We start from the raw sequence: 16,287 nt of genomic DNA on the forward strand, positions 1-16,287 counted from the left end.
AGCTCCATTCATTTTGCCGCAAAGGACATCGTTTCATTCCTTTTATGTCTGCATAGTATTCCATTGTGTATATGTGCCACGTTTTCTTTATCCAGTCTATCGGTGATGGACATTTAAGTTGACTCTGTGTCATTGCTGTTGTGAATAGTGCATGTTTCTTTGTGGCAGAATGATTAATAACTATTCCTTCTTGAGTGGATAGTTTATTTATGTTCAGAGAAGGCACAATCTGCTCCACTCGATTCATTTTTTAAAGAAAAAAATTGTTTACATGTGTTTGCTAATGCATACATAGAAATGGTACTGACATTTAAAATGTTTGACAATTGTGACTTCAGATACAAATTTTCATGTTGGATATATAGTTTTGTTGGATCTTCAATTAAAATTTGATTCCTGTTTTAGTTGGAGTATTTTATGATTCAAGCCTTAAATCAGAAGACAAGTGAAAAAATGAAGAAAAGAAAAATGAGCAACTCGTTTCATGGAATTAGACCACCTCAACTTGAACAACCAGGTGCATTTCTTAGCCAATGTCTAGACATTCATTAAACATTCCTTACAGATCCTTTCTCACAGGTCTTAGAGCAATTATTCTCAAACTTGAGCGTGCTCAGAGCTTACCTGACATTCTGATTCAGTCAACCTGGGATAGGGCCTAGAATCTGTGTTAATCAGCCTCCCAGGTGATGCAAAAGCAGATTGGTACTTGAATCACATTTTGAGAAATACTGCTTTAAAAATTGAGCCTATAGATCCTATGTGTCCTGGGTGGGGAGCTGTTCTAGATTAAAGTCTAATGCTAAATAACTACTAAATGCAATGCATGAACCTTGATTGGATACTGGTTCAATAAAAACATCTAAAAGATGTTCTTGGGACATGGGTTAAATTTTAATACGGACTGGAAATTAGATTATATAATGTAATTACTGTTAATTTTCTTATGCATCATAATGGTATTGTGATGAATAGGAGAATGTTCCTGTTCCCAGGAGATGAAGGTGAAGGTATTTTAGAGTTCCCGGGAGCAGTGGCTCACACCTGTAATCCCAGCACTTTGGGAGGCGGAGGCAGGAGGATCACGAGGTCAGGAGATTGAGACCATCCTGGCTAACACGGTGAAACCCCGTCTCCACTAAAAATACAAAAAAATTAGCCGGGCGAGGTGGCAGGCGCCTGTAGTCCCAGCTACTCGGGAGGCTGAGGCAGGAGAATGACGTGAACCCAGGAGGCAGAGCTTACAGTGAGCTGAGATTGTGCCACTGCACTGCACTCTGGCTTGGGCGACAGAGCAAGACTCTGTCTCAAAAAAAAAAGAAAGTGTTTTAGAGCCAAAGCATCCTGATGTCTGCAACTTTTAAGTATTTCAGCTGTGTGTGTGTGTGTGTGTGTGTGTCTGTCTGTCTCCCTAGAGATAAGGGGAAAATTTAAAAAGTTAATAATTGCAAAATCCACATGAGGGATATATGTGAAGGGTATATGTGTGTTCATTGCATCATTCTTTCAACTTTTTTGACTGTTTGAAAATATTTTTAATACAAAGTTCAGGGCAAATAAACTTTAAAATAAATAAATAAATTATATCAACTGTTATCAGAATTTTCTGCATGATTTTGTAATAGAAATAGTAGAGTAGCACTTTGTTGGATCAATGTCCTTTGGAATTTAAGGGACCTCATCTCTTTAAAAAAGTGCAGATATATAGACCACATATATATAAATGATACACACTTGGCTTTGAATTTCCTGGTGTGCAAAGTGAAAGGGGAGACATGGTCTATTAGGTTGCAAACCCTTGGGCCTTAAATCCTTTCTGGATTAGAAAATGAGGGGGAAATGACCACATAAATAATGCAAATAGTTAGTTCTTAGTTCTCATTAATCAAGAAGACAAAATATACCAGATCCTCAGAGAAAGCAAAACATTACATGTCATTTAGCTTTAAAAGAAATACCTTGGCCCAGGCATGGTGGCTCATGCCTATAATCCCAGCACTTTGGGAGGCCAAGGTGGGCAGATCACCAGAGGTCAGGAGTTCGAGACCAGTCTGGCCAACATGGTGAAACCCTGTTTCTACTAAAAATACAAAAATTAGCCGGGCATGATGGCGACGCCTGTAGTCCCAGCTACTCGGGAGTCTGAGGCAGAGCTGCATAAACCGGGGTGGCAGAGGTTGCAGTGAGCCAAGATCATACCACTGCACTCCAGTGAGACTCTGTCTCAAAAAAAAAAAAAAAAAAAAAAAAGAAAAGAAAAGAAAAAAAAAGAAAAAGAAATCTCTTGTGTAGGTCTTCATGTGAGGGCACTAAGTGATATAGTGGATAGGGCTTTCAAAAGTGTCTCTTCAGGAAATGCAGCCTCAGCATTCACAAGGCTATTTCTTGTACTCTTCTATTAAGAGAGCTGTGTGTATAACACTAAAGATATTCCAGGGGTTAAGAATAATACAGTCTGGGTACATATTTGGAACTGATTTGTTCCAAGGATGGATCCTGGGCTCTGGGGCACGTGTCATTTAGGGTTCTGTGAAGGGGCCACAGGCAGTGGAAGCGGGGAGGGTGGGCTGGAATACAGTGCAGGGAGAGCCTGGCCTCCAAAAGACTTTGTTGTTATTTGTTTTATAGGCTGGGGTTTGCTTTGGAATCAAGCATTTTTATTGCTAAAGAAGTTTGAATTCCACTGATTTAGACGGTTGCATACCCTTCAAACAACCCTTCACAAATATCACTTTCCTCAGCTCCTCTTTGGATAAAAATGAGATGGCAGATGTTTTACAGTTAGGGTCTGTGGTGAGGGCCTGGAGTGTAGGTATTCTGAGTTGATTGAGGGCTCGTCTCTCTTTATTGGTGATCAAACTAGTAAACTGAAGGTTATATTTTCTTTTAGAAATTAGGGAGCTGAGTCAGCACTTTTGCTGAAGTGTTTTACTAGAAGGAAAAACTAGTTTTGGAATCCAAATAAAGGGGTCAAAATGTTTTCAAACGATCGAGTTCAGGACTCTGAGCCTTGACTTTGAGAAGTTGCAGAATTTTAACAGCTCAGCCCTCTACCTCTACTTCTGGTCCCAGGGGGAAAAGGACTTCAGATGTGAGATTGGGTTCTTCGAAACTTGGTAGAAGTAAAGAAGGATGACTATGAAATACTAAAGTTCAGTATTTTGGTGGATTGTTTTATTTTGGGACACACAAGTAAGAAGAAATGTTATTTTATTGCTCCGTACGTCATTAGTGGGTTTTTCATTTGCTCTATAAAATGTAAATAAACATAGTATTTGTGTGTCTGTGTTATGAAATTCTACAGTCCCTGAATAATTAGTTTATATATGTTTATAAGTTAGGTTAAGCAGTAGAAAATTGCTGTTTTTGTGCATCAAAAAATGGTTAAATATTGGCTGTTTCTTATGCTTTAACCTAATAATATTTTAAAATATTATACAATTATATTTAAAGTAAACATGAAATTGTTGGGTCTGTAAACCTGAAAGGAGTTTATTATTTTTATTTTCTTTTCCAAAACAGAAAAAATGCCTGTCTTAAAGGCTGAAGCGTCACATTATAACTCTGACTTAAATAACTTGCTCTTCTGCTGCCAGTGTGTGGACGTGATATTTTACAACCCCGATTTAAAGGAAGTTGTAGAGGCCCACAAGATCGTTCTCTGCGCTGTAAGCCATGTTTTCATGCTGCTTTTCAATGTGAAGAGTCCCACTGACATTCAGGATTCCAGTATCATCCGAACTACCCAGGATCTTTTTGCTATAAACAGAGATACTGCATTTCCAGGTGCTAGCCATGAATCTTCAGGCAACCCACCATTACGAGTCATTGTTAAAGACGCCCTCTTCTGTTCTTGTTTATCAGACATCCTTCGCTTCATTTATTCAGGTATCTTGTCAAGTGGTTCTGGTTACTTACAATCTCATAAGCTTTGGAAATGAAACATGCCTGTGACGCTCAAGGGTACTGATTAGTTTTACAGTGATCTTTACCTACCATCTCAGATTAAGATTACACATGAAATATTATTTGCTTTATATATAAGAATTGGTCCAAGCTTTCTGTTTTCCTTACAGATGTACTTGCCTCATCTTTTTCCTATCAATTTCATTTTATTGTGGTAAAATACATAGAACATAAATTTTACTATCTTAACCATTTTTAAGAACACAGTTCAGTGAAATTAAACACATTCATAATGTTGTGTAACTATCACCACCATCTGTGTCCATAATTCTTTTCATCTTATAAAACTGAAACTCTATACCCATTAAACAATGATTCCCCATTCCGACCTCTTTCCAGCCCCTGACAGGAAACCATTCTACTTTCTGTCTCTGTGATTTTAACTCTCCTAAGTGCCTCATGTAAGTGGAATAATACAGTATTTGTCATTTTGTGATTGACGTATTTTACTTAGCATAACGTCTTAACGGTTCATCCAAGTTGTGGCATGTATCAGGATTGTCTTCCTTTTAAGGTTGATAATATTCTGTAGTACATATAGACCACATTTTGTTTACCCATTCATTCATCCACGGACACTTGGGTTGCTTCCGCTGTTTTAGCTATTGTGAGTAATGCTGCTGTGAACATAGTGTAGAAATATCTCTTTTGAGACTCTGCTTTTATTTTATTTTTTGCATATATACACAGAAGTGGAATTGCTGGATCACATGGTAATTCTGTTTTTGATTTTTTACTGCCATACTGTTTTCCACAGTAGCTATACCACTTCACATGCCTACAAACTGTGCACAAGCGTTCCGATTTCTCCACATCCTTGCCAACACTTGCTGTTTTTTTTTTTAATAGTAGCCATCTTAATGGGTGTGATGTGGTATCTAATTTTGGTATTGATTTGCATTTCCCTAATGATTAGTGGTATCAGGCATCTTTTCATATGTTTTTGTATTTGCCTTGGTTTTAAATCTACTTGTAAAAACAGTAATCTGCCAAACAGGTATGTTAATATTTTATTACTTTAAAAAACATCCAAAATATGAAATGTGAGAATTTATTGTCAAATTTAGTTTTAAAAACATAAAATATTCCAAGAGTAAATGAAATCAAGTGTCTATACCTTAAAACCTAGCTATTGACTCTTCAGTTCGACTCTTAGGTTTTGTAGGGCGTCAAAGAGAGAATTGCATTCAGCTTATGGACTGGAAATCAATATCCAGTGTTAGTTGAGGTCTGATTAACTTTGGCTATGACTATCATAGACGTTACTTTTTTTTTTTTTTCCTTACTGTGCCCTTTCTTTTTAAGATTTAGCTTATCAAGTACTTTTCTCTTTGCCCTTTTAAAAACTCAGTAGCAACTATATTTTAAAGATAGAAGTTCTATCTGAGTCATTTTAGCAAATGAATTGAAGGTCTTACATTTAAGTGTCCCATGTAAGAATGGAAAAGAACAGATGTAAAATGAATTTTAATGTAAGCATCTAAATATAAGTTTTCTGAGAACTCCTGTCTTTAATTTTCTTTACCCACTTCAAATCATGTATTAATAACCTGTTAGGCTAAGGTCACTCCTGCTCTGCAGTGTGTCTGGAGAAACATTTATAATTAATTTGTTTTTAGGCTTCAAATAAAACCTAATTGGGAACAGATAAAAAGTTTAAGGTTTGCAAAGCAAGTATCATTTCATACAGGTAGGGAAATTTGGGGCAAACTTTATTTAAGTAATTGATGTTAAAAATAAGGTATTACTTTGTTCATGTGGGTTGTGGTCATGTAATTTTGTAAGTTAAAACTTAAATTATGATTTTGAAAAGTACAGTTGCAGCACGCAGATTTATGTGGATAAAAAATACATATTGGAGTAGAATGTGGTGCTAGGTTAGTGAAATATTGGCTTGGAAAAGGCATAAATTAAACACCTGTACAGCACACACCTAGTATATTGCCTTCAACGGGTTCTCTGTAAGTTTTAGTTGAATTAAAGTGTAGGCTCCAGTAGCCAGGCATCATCATATCAATAAGCCAAACTAGTTAAAGACTTCATTTAGTACTATAGATTTTAACATTTAAACTTAGAATGTCACAGTTCAGAATTTAGGATTTTGAAAAACTAACATGTTTACATGTTAACAGAAAAAAATGTTTTTAATCATATGTTTAAGGAACTGTGAGGGATGTGACTTTTTTATGATAATTTTCTGTTGAAGTTACATGAATTATTCAGTAGGTTTCCACAATTATTATTGACTACTTTCAAAGACGTATGAGCACTCTGAAGTCTTATATCCTTTTTAACATAGTAGCAGTAAAATAGCTAGATGTATTTTACTAGGTAGGATCAGCCAGTGGCTGATCCTGCCTAGCTTTCTCCTGTTATTTAATTGCAAAATTAATACAGGCAGATGGAAAAAAAAGGAAAGAAAAGAAAAAAGTTATCCTTCTACCCCAGACCCTTTCCCCAGAGTCATTTACCTGTTGTAATTTTTTTATGCTTTCATTCTGATAACAGTTTGAAAGAGATTAATATACTGGGGACATTTGCATTAGTAAAAATGTAATCCTAGGTAGCTGCTGCTTTCCAGGGATCGCAGACCATTTCCCATGGCTGAAGTGTAGAGTGAAAGGTGATGGCTAGTGGGTGATGAGGTGGGCGAGGCCTGTGGAAACTGTTCCTGCTGCTGTTAGACTTGTGCTAGAGTTTTAAGCATGATCAGACTGGGCTTTAGAAAGCTCATCTCTGGTGATGGTTGGAGGGTGGAACAGTGCAGCCAAGACAGGCATTCAATCAGGAGGTCCCATTACTCTGATGATCAGCCTCAGGAAGGCCAACATTCAGACAATGGGTGGCCCTGCCATTGGCCCTTCATCATCTAGACCAGTGCTTTTCAAACCTTAAAGTGTGTGCAGATCATCTGAGGATCTTGTTCCTGTGGAGATTCTGATTCAGTTACCTGGAGTGGGGCATGAGATTCTGCATTTCCAGTAGTCTCCCAGGTGGTGCTGGATCTCTGGACTACCAAAAGCAGCTGGAATACCTGCTTTTGGAAGAACTGGGAACCAGCCAAAGCCAGCAAACTAGGGCCTAGAATTCAGTGCAGAGGCCTAGGAAGGCTACCAAGTTATCAGCTTAGGATTCAAAGTAAAAATGGGGTGAGCTGCAAGGCTGACTGAGGCAGAGCTATTCGGAACTGGGGCTCTCAGTACCCTGTGTGTCCCCTGCCTGACGCGAGGAAAAGTGGATGCCTAGTGGTTGGGTGGAAATTAAGTAAGCCTGGAATAGGGATCGGGGGGCAGGCAGGCATGATGGTGTGGAGAGCCTACTGAGCTACAGGTCTTCAACCAGTTCAGAGTCCTGGCTTCTTAACCTGACACTGACCCGTCCCATTTCGGCTGTGATCTCTCCTTGTACGTCACAGCCAAAGCCGGAGGTGCTGTCTGGTCTGAGCAGGGGCACGGGCCATTGACCTGGGGCTGCAGAGATCCAGATGCTGGTTAAGGAAAAGGGAAAATAACTGGTTCTGCAGGTATCTATTTATTATTCTTTAATTATTTACAGATTACAACCTCTGGCTCAAGGAAAAGTTTCATTTACATTATGTTAAAAAGAGATATCAAAGCTGTATTTGCACAGAAAAGACAATTTTGAAAAATGCTGAAAATTAAGAGAAAAAAATTTACCCAGATTCCACTATCAACAGAAAATGTCTAAACATTTATTGCTTTGTTTGATCCTCTAGTCATTTGTTTGTGTATGAATAAGTGACACTGTTTTTGAAAAAATGTATTTTGTAATCAAATCAAACAAAAATTTTAAACCTACATTTTTCTCAGAGACTTCAATAAATGGGCCAGGCTTGTTTTTTTGTTTTTGTTTTTGTTTTTTGTTTTTTTAACATTTTTAAACCTGTGAATAGAATACAAGTGTTAAGGCACAGTTATGCAGTGGTTTTCCCACAGAAGTGCTGTGGTCTGCCCTTGGGTTATGCTAGAGAACCATTGAAGACAGGAATTGTTTGTTTGTGTTCCCATCAGATGGGTTGGTAAAGCAGAGGTTGAACTCCATCGTGTGCTCAGGAATATTTGCCTTGAGCAAACAGGGGCTAGAGAATTATAATAAACCTATCTCCTGTCCTTTTTTTTTTTTTTTTAAAGAACCAAATTACAAAGAGTATCTTAATTATTTTTAAATAACATGCTTTTTTTAACCTTTAGGAATTTGAAATTTGGTGAGTGTTATGTCACCATGAACATTTGGGTCATTATTTAGGAGCGACCTGTTTTAACAACAGTCCAGTTAACATTTTACACCTATCTCTTCCTATTCAAATTTTTGATTCAATAGACACAGTCTATTTTTGCATATGTTAGTTTTCTATTGAATAACAACAAACATTGCATAATGTATAAGTACTTAACTACTAATCCTAAGGAAAGAGGAGTAATGTGATAAGTGAAGCCAGCCCTTTCCTGGTCTTCGGGGAGTAATTCTTACATGGCATACAATTGTAACATTCTTATAATACTTGATACAGTCTTATGGTTGCACATTCTTGAGTCATATGATCTCAGATGGTTAGGAAGTGAAGTATTTGTAAGAACCTCAAGAATTTAGCTTTGAGCTCTTCCTGCCACAGATGGCCCTTAGAGTTTCACATCACTTATTGAAATGCCATCAGAGTAGACAAATATGTGGAAGCAAGCTTTCATCTTCAGTTTACATTCTCCAGTTCTTAGAATCATTCCATGGCATGCCCTTTTCTGTATTGCATAAAAACACAGCCTAGTACACATGAGTATACCATGCGCTCTAAAAGTCTAAGTGAATTCAGTGCTTTAAGAAGTTAACTAAAGAAAATCCCAGTCAGTGATGCAAGATGTCATCCTGCCCTTGTCTGCAGTTGATCAATCGGTAAAGATAGGCAAGATGAGTAAGTTCTGGAGACCTGCTGTGTGACATTGTGCTTATTGTTAATGATATTGTATTTGCTAAGAGGGTAAATCTGGTGTTAAATGTTTTTACCACAGGAAAAATAAAAGGAAAGTCCCAGCCTTAGGATTATTGGTTTATTAGGACCTAAAAGTCTCAAAGATGACTTGATTAATGTTTCTAATTATGAAAACAGCCCAATCAGCAGTGTGCTCTTGAGAATGTCTTACTTTCATTTTCAGTGAGTGATTCTTCCTGTGTGTGTTCTCAGACAGTTCAGTGGCCTGTGGGGATTTACCTGCTACTAATTCCATCTATTTAGATTATTTGATGCTTGCTTGCTTTTAGATAATCTTCTGAATGGAGATATTTTATAGGTGTTTTTTAGTTAATATGCTTTTACTTAAATAACAATGTAACTTTTACATATATAAGTATGTAAAAGAACACAGAGACAGTGCTTGTGTTCTTCTTTAGATTGGATGAGTGTAGACAATAAAAAATACTTACATGTTCCCTTTCCTGCATACCACTAACACTGAGTTTGGGTAATGGCTGAAATTTCTTTCCTTTTTCCTCTTTTTTTTTTTTTTTTTTTTGAGACAGAGTCTCACTCGGTGGCTCAGGCTGGAGTGCAGTGGCATGATCATGGCTCACTAAAATCTCTGCCTCCTGGATTCAAGCGATTCTCCTGCCTCAGCCTCCCAGGTAGCTGGGATTACAGGCACATGCCACCATGCCCAGCTAATTTTTGTATTTTTGGTAGAGACATGGTTTCCCCATGTTGGCCAGGCTGGTCTCGAACTCAGTGGTTGAAATTTCTAAAGGGAAAGCAGTGGCCGTCAGCAGCATACAATGCACATTAGGGTCACCAGGGAGAATTTTAAAACACTGATGCCAGGGACTTCAGACCCAGAAATTCTAATTTACTTGATCTGGAGATGAGACCTCCTCTGATGGTATTTTATAAAAGATCCCAGGTATTTATAATACACAGGTATGGTTGATAATCACTGGCATAGAGTAATTTTCTTGATCTGGGATCCATTGGCTTCTAAGGGGTTCTTACACTCTGACATTGTTATACTGACTTTAATGTTTGTGTGCACATGAAATTTTCTGGTGATAAAATCTAAAGAATTTATGAGATGGGAAAAGAGGATGTGGCCACAAAGTTAAAAAGCATTCATGCAGAAAGAGAAAAACAGAAATCATAGAGCTCTTCTACACTACACAGCTTTGGGAATTTGAGGAGGAAGGGGAGCAATCAGTGAAAGCATAGAAAGAGCTAGCAAAGGCAGAAAGAAGCAGTGGTGTGCTGGAGCTGGTACCAGCTTGTGAGAGCCCGCTTGTGTTTATCATTCCCATTTCCTTGTTCTGTGATGTCATGTTGGTAGCATCACAAAAATGGCAAATGCTACATATCATTTGACTCCCTCCCCCAGGACACACTGTAAGTATTAGGAAGGCCAGGTGGGGAGAAGTTGAAAGGATATGCATTGGTGCTTAGTGCTGCAGGACTCAGCTGTAAGGAGCCTGAGAGCTTCTGGACTTGCAATCTGCCCCTTCCAATTGGATTTGGTTCCAGTTGGTACAGACTGGCTGCAATTGCCTGATCTCGTTGGTTTAATAAGTGTTTATGTGCCTGCCTCATTCCCCAATATCCATGAAGGCATCTGGTGAGTGCTGAATACAGGAATGAAAACATCAGAAGAAATAAACTGAGAGCAGATAAAAAAGGGTCTCGAATTACCCAGAGAGGTGAAGTGACTTGTCACACTAGCAGTTAATAGCTGAGGTAGAACTGGATCCTAGGTCTCCTAACTATACCACCTACACTAGGCTTCTTGAATTATATTTTTATGAGATAGGACCTTCTATAAATCATAGGATGGATGCGAGTAAGCTCTTGGAATATCATGATCAGATTCGTGCTTTTCAAAACTCACCAGCTTTGAGTAATAGGATGGATTTGATGGGGAAAAGGCTGTTAGGGAGCAGGGAGGTTGGATAGGAGGTTGTTGCAGGCCAAGTAAGAGAAGTCCTTGGGGAAAAGGTCAGCTTTTGCTGACCATAGAATAAGAATTTTACAAGACATAGAGGAAAAGAGGCTGACAGAGTGGGAGAAGTGAAATGAGCCTAGGAAGAGAGTTTTGAAGTGGGCTGAGGAAAGGCAAGGGACGGTGGGGGTGATTTTGCTCCGAAGACATGAGCTACATGGACGATGTAGCTCCCTTCCTCAGGCCGGTTTTGTAGAGTTGGCTCCCAAGCATCCCACTCTGCCCCTGACAATGCATGAGACCTTCTGAATGCATTCTGTTGCTGCTGCATGTTCCTCTACCTGAAGATAGTCACTGCTGCCCATAACTGGTAAGATTTAATTCACCCTTGGGAAAGACCACATCTACCTTTTTACTCAGGGCAAGTAAATAATTTGGGTGCTGGACCACTTGTCATGGGAACTCATATTCTGACCATTGCTGTTATCACTAGCTGCCCACCTATTGCAGAGAGGTAGCAGCAGTCCGGGGAGGAAGACTTCAGATTTTGAGAAATAATTTAGGGGAAGTTAAACTGATTTTTTTGAAATGTGAGTGCTGTTTAAATGTTTTAGTATAGTTATAAGGATATATATCTGGTAAAGAAAAATTAAAAGAAAGCACTAAAAAAAGGGAATGTTGTATTTAATAAGAGATATACTTTTGTTACTTCCTCATTTAACAGAAAAATCCAGCATGTACTAATTTGTTTACAGGTGCTTTTCAGTGGGAAGAATTGGAAGAAGATATCAGGAAGAAGTTGAACGATTCTGGGGATGTTTCAAATGTAATCGAGAAAGTTAAATGCATTTTAAAAACACCAGGAAAGGTAAGTTAATTTGTTGTAAGTTAGTTTACTTTGACCCTCTGAATTATAACTCACATACTATGATGAATATAAAATTGAGTCATTAGAAGAGTCAAATACTATATAAATGTAAATGTTTCCCTTAAGTATATTTTGCCATTTAAATATTTAAAACATAAACATGGGTTATTTGTATCTTAGATTGTGTGTGTGTGTGTGTGTGTGTGTGTGACAGGGTCTCACTGTATTGCCCAGGTGGGAGTGCGGTGGCATGATCTTGGCTCACTGCAGCCTCCACCTCCTGGGCTCAAGTGATATCTCCCACCTCAGCCTCCCAAGGAGCTGGGACTACAGATATGCATCACCACACCTGGCTAATTTTTAAATTTTTTGTAGAGATGTGGTTTTTCCATGTTGCCCAGGCTAGTCTCAAACTCCTGGGCTCAAGCAATCTGCCCACTGTAGCCTCCCAAGGTGCTGGGTGAGCCACCATACTCGGCCCTATCTTAGACTTTAATTTATGTAAGAATTAAAATACATGTGAGTCATGTCTTTAAAATGCTCATTTACGAATTCTGCCTTCTGAAACATTCCCCTGGAGCTCTGGGAATACACCATCTATATCAAGAATAAAAGGCTGTTTAATTTGTCCAGGTACAGTTAAGGTTATTAGAGAGGGTGCCTTCTCACTCCTCACAATTTAAGTCTCAAATAGTTTTTGAGAGGAAAGCAGTTTTGCATGTCCCTTTTTCAAGTGTTCTGAGAAATCTATTCAACGAGGTGGACAGTTAAGGATTATCTCATCAGTTATAGGTTCAAAATTATAAATTAGATTCAAGTTTATAAAAACAGACTTTGTATATTGCCATAGACTGGTGCACATTAAAACAGTAACTTGGGATTGTGTAGTCTGTAAGGGCTTTAAAAAACATTTCAAAACTTTAAGACATTACACAATTTAGCCAGTGTATTCTTTTTTCTGATTTTGTGATAAACAAATTGGCTGCAGTAGATAAATAAGGTAAGTCATATGCAATGCTTAGCAGAATAAAGGTATATATTAACTGTAAGAAAAATGATTATTCCTTTAATTTTTTAATACAGATGACTTTTCTGTTTTCTAAAACCTGTTAACATTTTAAAGTTAATGTTTTGCAAATATAAAACTGTACTAGCTTTTAGTGAAGATTCTTGATTGTTCTTTAGTTGAGAAAATAGTCTTTTTTGTAAACAAAGTAACGTGGAATTAAGGGGTAAGATTTTTTTTTTTTTAGTAACACATTGAAGCAGGTATACAGAAGCTGTCCAGTTTTACAAGTATATGGCAGGATGGTAGCTCTTGCAGTCTAATTCAACTAAACAATCATTTGTAAAAATTTGCACATATGCCAAATTCTCATTTTCAAAACAGTTCATCTAGTTGTCTTGATTAACTTGTTTATGGACCAGTGAAAATGTACATCACGTACATTTGTGTTCTCTCAAAATTCTGCTCTCCCATTTTTTTCGAATTCAAAACAGAATAGATGAGGGAATCTGTTTATAGATTCTCTCCCTCTCTCTCCAGTTCTCTCATACATTCATGTGTAATATACATCTATAAAATATTCACAATATGCAAATTCATAACCTTTATATGGCTGACAAGTACAGAAATCTTGTCTTTTCTTCTAACCCTGTACCTTTTCTTGAGTCCGATTTGGAACACATTCCTTTGAATACTAAGAATAAAATGAATTCTTGTTAGGGAAAGGGAAGGCTGGGTGATATGATTCCATGGTATTGTGCTGAATTCCCTCCTCTGCACAGGTGGGAGTGCGGTGGCACAGGAAGAAGGGGTGAAATAACTCTTCCTTCCCTTTCCCAGGTTAAGGGGCTCTCTCATTTACTGAGTACCACACAGGGATGTAACCCTGAATTGGGACTCAGGAAATGTAGATTACAATTGTGAATCTGCCACAAATCATCTCTGTGGCTTTGAGCAAGTCAGAGCTTCCTATAAAATGAGGGATAAATTGGATGGTTTCTGAAGCCTCTGTGAGCTCTCCAATTCGGTGATGCTTTTTGTTTTTGTTTTTTGAGACGGAGTCTTGCTCTGTCGCCTAGGCTGGAGTGCAGTGGCACGATCTCAGCTCACTGCAAGCTCCGCCTCCCAGGTTCATGTCATTCTCCTGCCTCAGCCTCCCAAGTAGCTGGTACTACAGGCACCCGCCACCACACCTAGCTAATTTTTTTGTATTTTCGGTAGAGACGGGGTTTCACCTTGTTAGCCAGGATGGTCTCAATCTCCTGACCTCGTGATCCTCCTGCCTCGGCCTCCCAAAGTGCTGGGATAATAGGTGTGAGCCACTGTGCCCAGCCTGGTGACGCTTTTTGACTGTTACTCTCCTTAAGCGTGGCAGTCACTTGACTCCCATGCCCGAATTCTTTCCATGTGTATGATGGTATGTTGTGTATAGGATCTCAGAATGACTTTATAGGACCAGGATTTGTATGATCCTGTTTTGCCTCTCTGTTTTGCTTATGGATACCATTCTGGAATGTTTTTTTCTGCCTTAGGAGGAAGAATAATATCATTTTTCCCTCCTCACCAAAGATTTTAAACTTCCCACCATAGTAGATTAATTTAGAGTGAGAAGTAGGTGTCATTTATTCTTATTACTGCTAATGTCGTATGTTTATTTCTTAGGGATAAAGCTTTCAGAGTTCCCTAGCTAGCCAAGCAGAGGATTTGCATTCTGACCAGGGCTGGGGCTCTGAGATTCAGCAGGGGCAATGGATGGAGACCTCAGAATTTAAAGTGAATAAAATGTGATATTTCAATAAAAATCATAACTAAATCATTCCAAATTAGGGAACAACATAGATTTTAGGCAAGATTGCGGTCCTAATGAATCCTCGTATTTACAATGACTTAATATTTCATCATCATTTGGGTAACACTACCTGAAAATATTCAGGCTTGTTTTGTTCATCCACTGTAAATAGAGTAAAATTTTAAAAATGAAAGAAAGAAAAGAAAAGGGTGGAGGGTATGGAAAGGGAGGCTGGCCCTTGACTTCCAGGAGGGTTGGCACAAAGGGGATGCCTGAAGACCACAGAAAGGATAGAGCACTAAAGCCTGAGTTATACAGAGAGGCTGCTCCTGGAGCCACTAGCTCCAGCCAGGCGCGACAGGACAGACGAGTTATCAAGGGAGAGGTCTCTGGAACACCAGATCAGAAACCCAGGAAACTCTTTATAGGTTCTAGTGGGCTCTGCTGTGAGTAGGAAGGACAGTTAGGATTATAAGATTGGAGATGAAGATGAAGGTGAACCAGCTGGGCCCGGTGGCTCACACCTGTAATCCTAGCATTTTGGGAGGCCGAGGTAGGCAGATGCCTGAGGTTAAGAGTTTGAGATCAGCCTGGGAAATATGGCAAAACCCTGTCTCTACAAAAAATCAGCTGGGCATGGTGGCGCAGGCCTGTAGTCCCAGCTTCTCAGGAGGCTGAGGCACGAGAAGCACTTGAGCCTGGGAGGTGGAGGTTGCAGTGAGCCAAGATCGTGCCATTGCACTCTAGCCTGGGCCACAGAGCAAGACTCCATCTCAAAAAAGATGGAGGTGAACCACTTCATCACTCTCGGTTATTTTTTTAAATGTTCACTCCTTTAAGAGAAAGTGTTAAGCTAGTAAGTAGAAGGAGGATATGGTGTGATAAGGGAAAGTTGTATTTTTCTTTTTTTTTTTTTTTTGGAGACAGGGTCTCACTCTGTCGCCCAGGCTGGAGTGCAGTGGCATAATCTCAGCTTACTGCAGCCTCTGCCCCCCGGGTTCAAGAGATTCTACTGCCTCAGCCTCCCGAGTAGCTGGTATTACAGGCATGTGCCACCATGTCCAGCTAATTTTTGTATTTTCAGTAGAAATGGGGTTTTGCTATGTTGGCCAGGCTGGTCTCAAACTCCAGACCTCAAGTGCCCACCTTGGCCTCCAAAGTGCTGGGATTATAGGCATGAGCCACTGCGCCTGGCCAAAAAATGTATTTTTCTTAATTACAAATCAAGGCTGTCTTAATGAACAAATTAGGTTGTACGTGTAAACATATTTTAGTAGGCATTTGTATGGAGTTGGACTACTGTTGTCTGTTTCTCAACAAAGACTTATAGGGTTTCAGGACCTTGCAGCTTCTCAGCTATGGAGCTGAGTTTTCACTTAGGCAATTCGTTTACTGCTGTGAATGCCGAAGAGAGCAGTGTTGTTCACTGACAGGCAGCTCATACATTTCTTAAAGGTAAGTCCCTTTGAAACCTGTGATCAGAGATGTCATAGAGTAGGGAATCATATTTCTTTTGAGATTTAGCATAATTTTCCAAATTCCTAGCCTAGCCTATATGTTATCAAAGCATATTAAACAACCTTTCCCCTGTATTTTTATTTTCCCTTATAGATTAATTGCCTAAGGAATTGCAAAACCTATCAAGCCAGAAAACCTTTGTGGTTTTATAACACTTCCCTCAAGTTTTTCCTTAATAAGCCGATGCTTGCCGATGTTGTCTTCGAAATTCAAG

General features: G+C 38.9%; 1 protein-coding gene across 3 annotated transcripts in view; it reads left to right on the forward strand.

Moving 5' to 3' along the window:
- Positions 1-16,287, forward strand: part of RHOBTB3 (Rho related BTB domain containing 3) — a 65,483-nt gene that overhangs the window by 20,869 nt on the left and 28,327 nt on the right. For 2 of the 3 annotated variants that reach the window (XM_024246860.3, XM_024246861.3), the window contains exons 5-8: positions 406-517; positions 3,523-3,888; positions 11,648-11,760; positions 16,167-16,287. In XM_024246860.3, coding sequence (XP_024102628.3) covers positions 406-517; positions 3,523-3,888; positions 11,648-11,760; positions 16,167-16,287 — 712 coding nt within the window. The remainder of the gene's footprint in view (positions 1-405; positions 518-3,522; positions 3,889-11,647; positions 11,761-16,166) is intronic. The other variant, XM_024246862.3, reaches the window with a different exon arrangement.

This window comes from Pongo abelii, chromosome 4 (genome assembly GCF_028885655.2).
Source record: "Pongo abelii isolate AG06213 chromosome 4, NHGRI_mPonAbe1-v2.0_pri, whole genome shotgun sequence".
Classification (NCBI taxonomy): Eukaryota; Metazoa; Chordata; class Mammalia; order Primates; family Hominidae; genus Pongo; species Pongo abelii.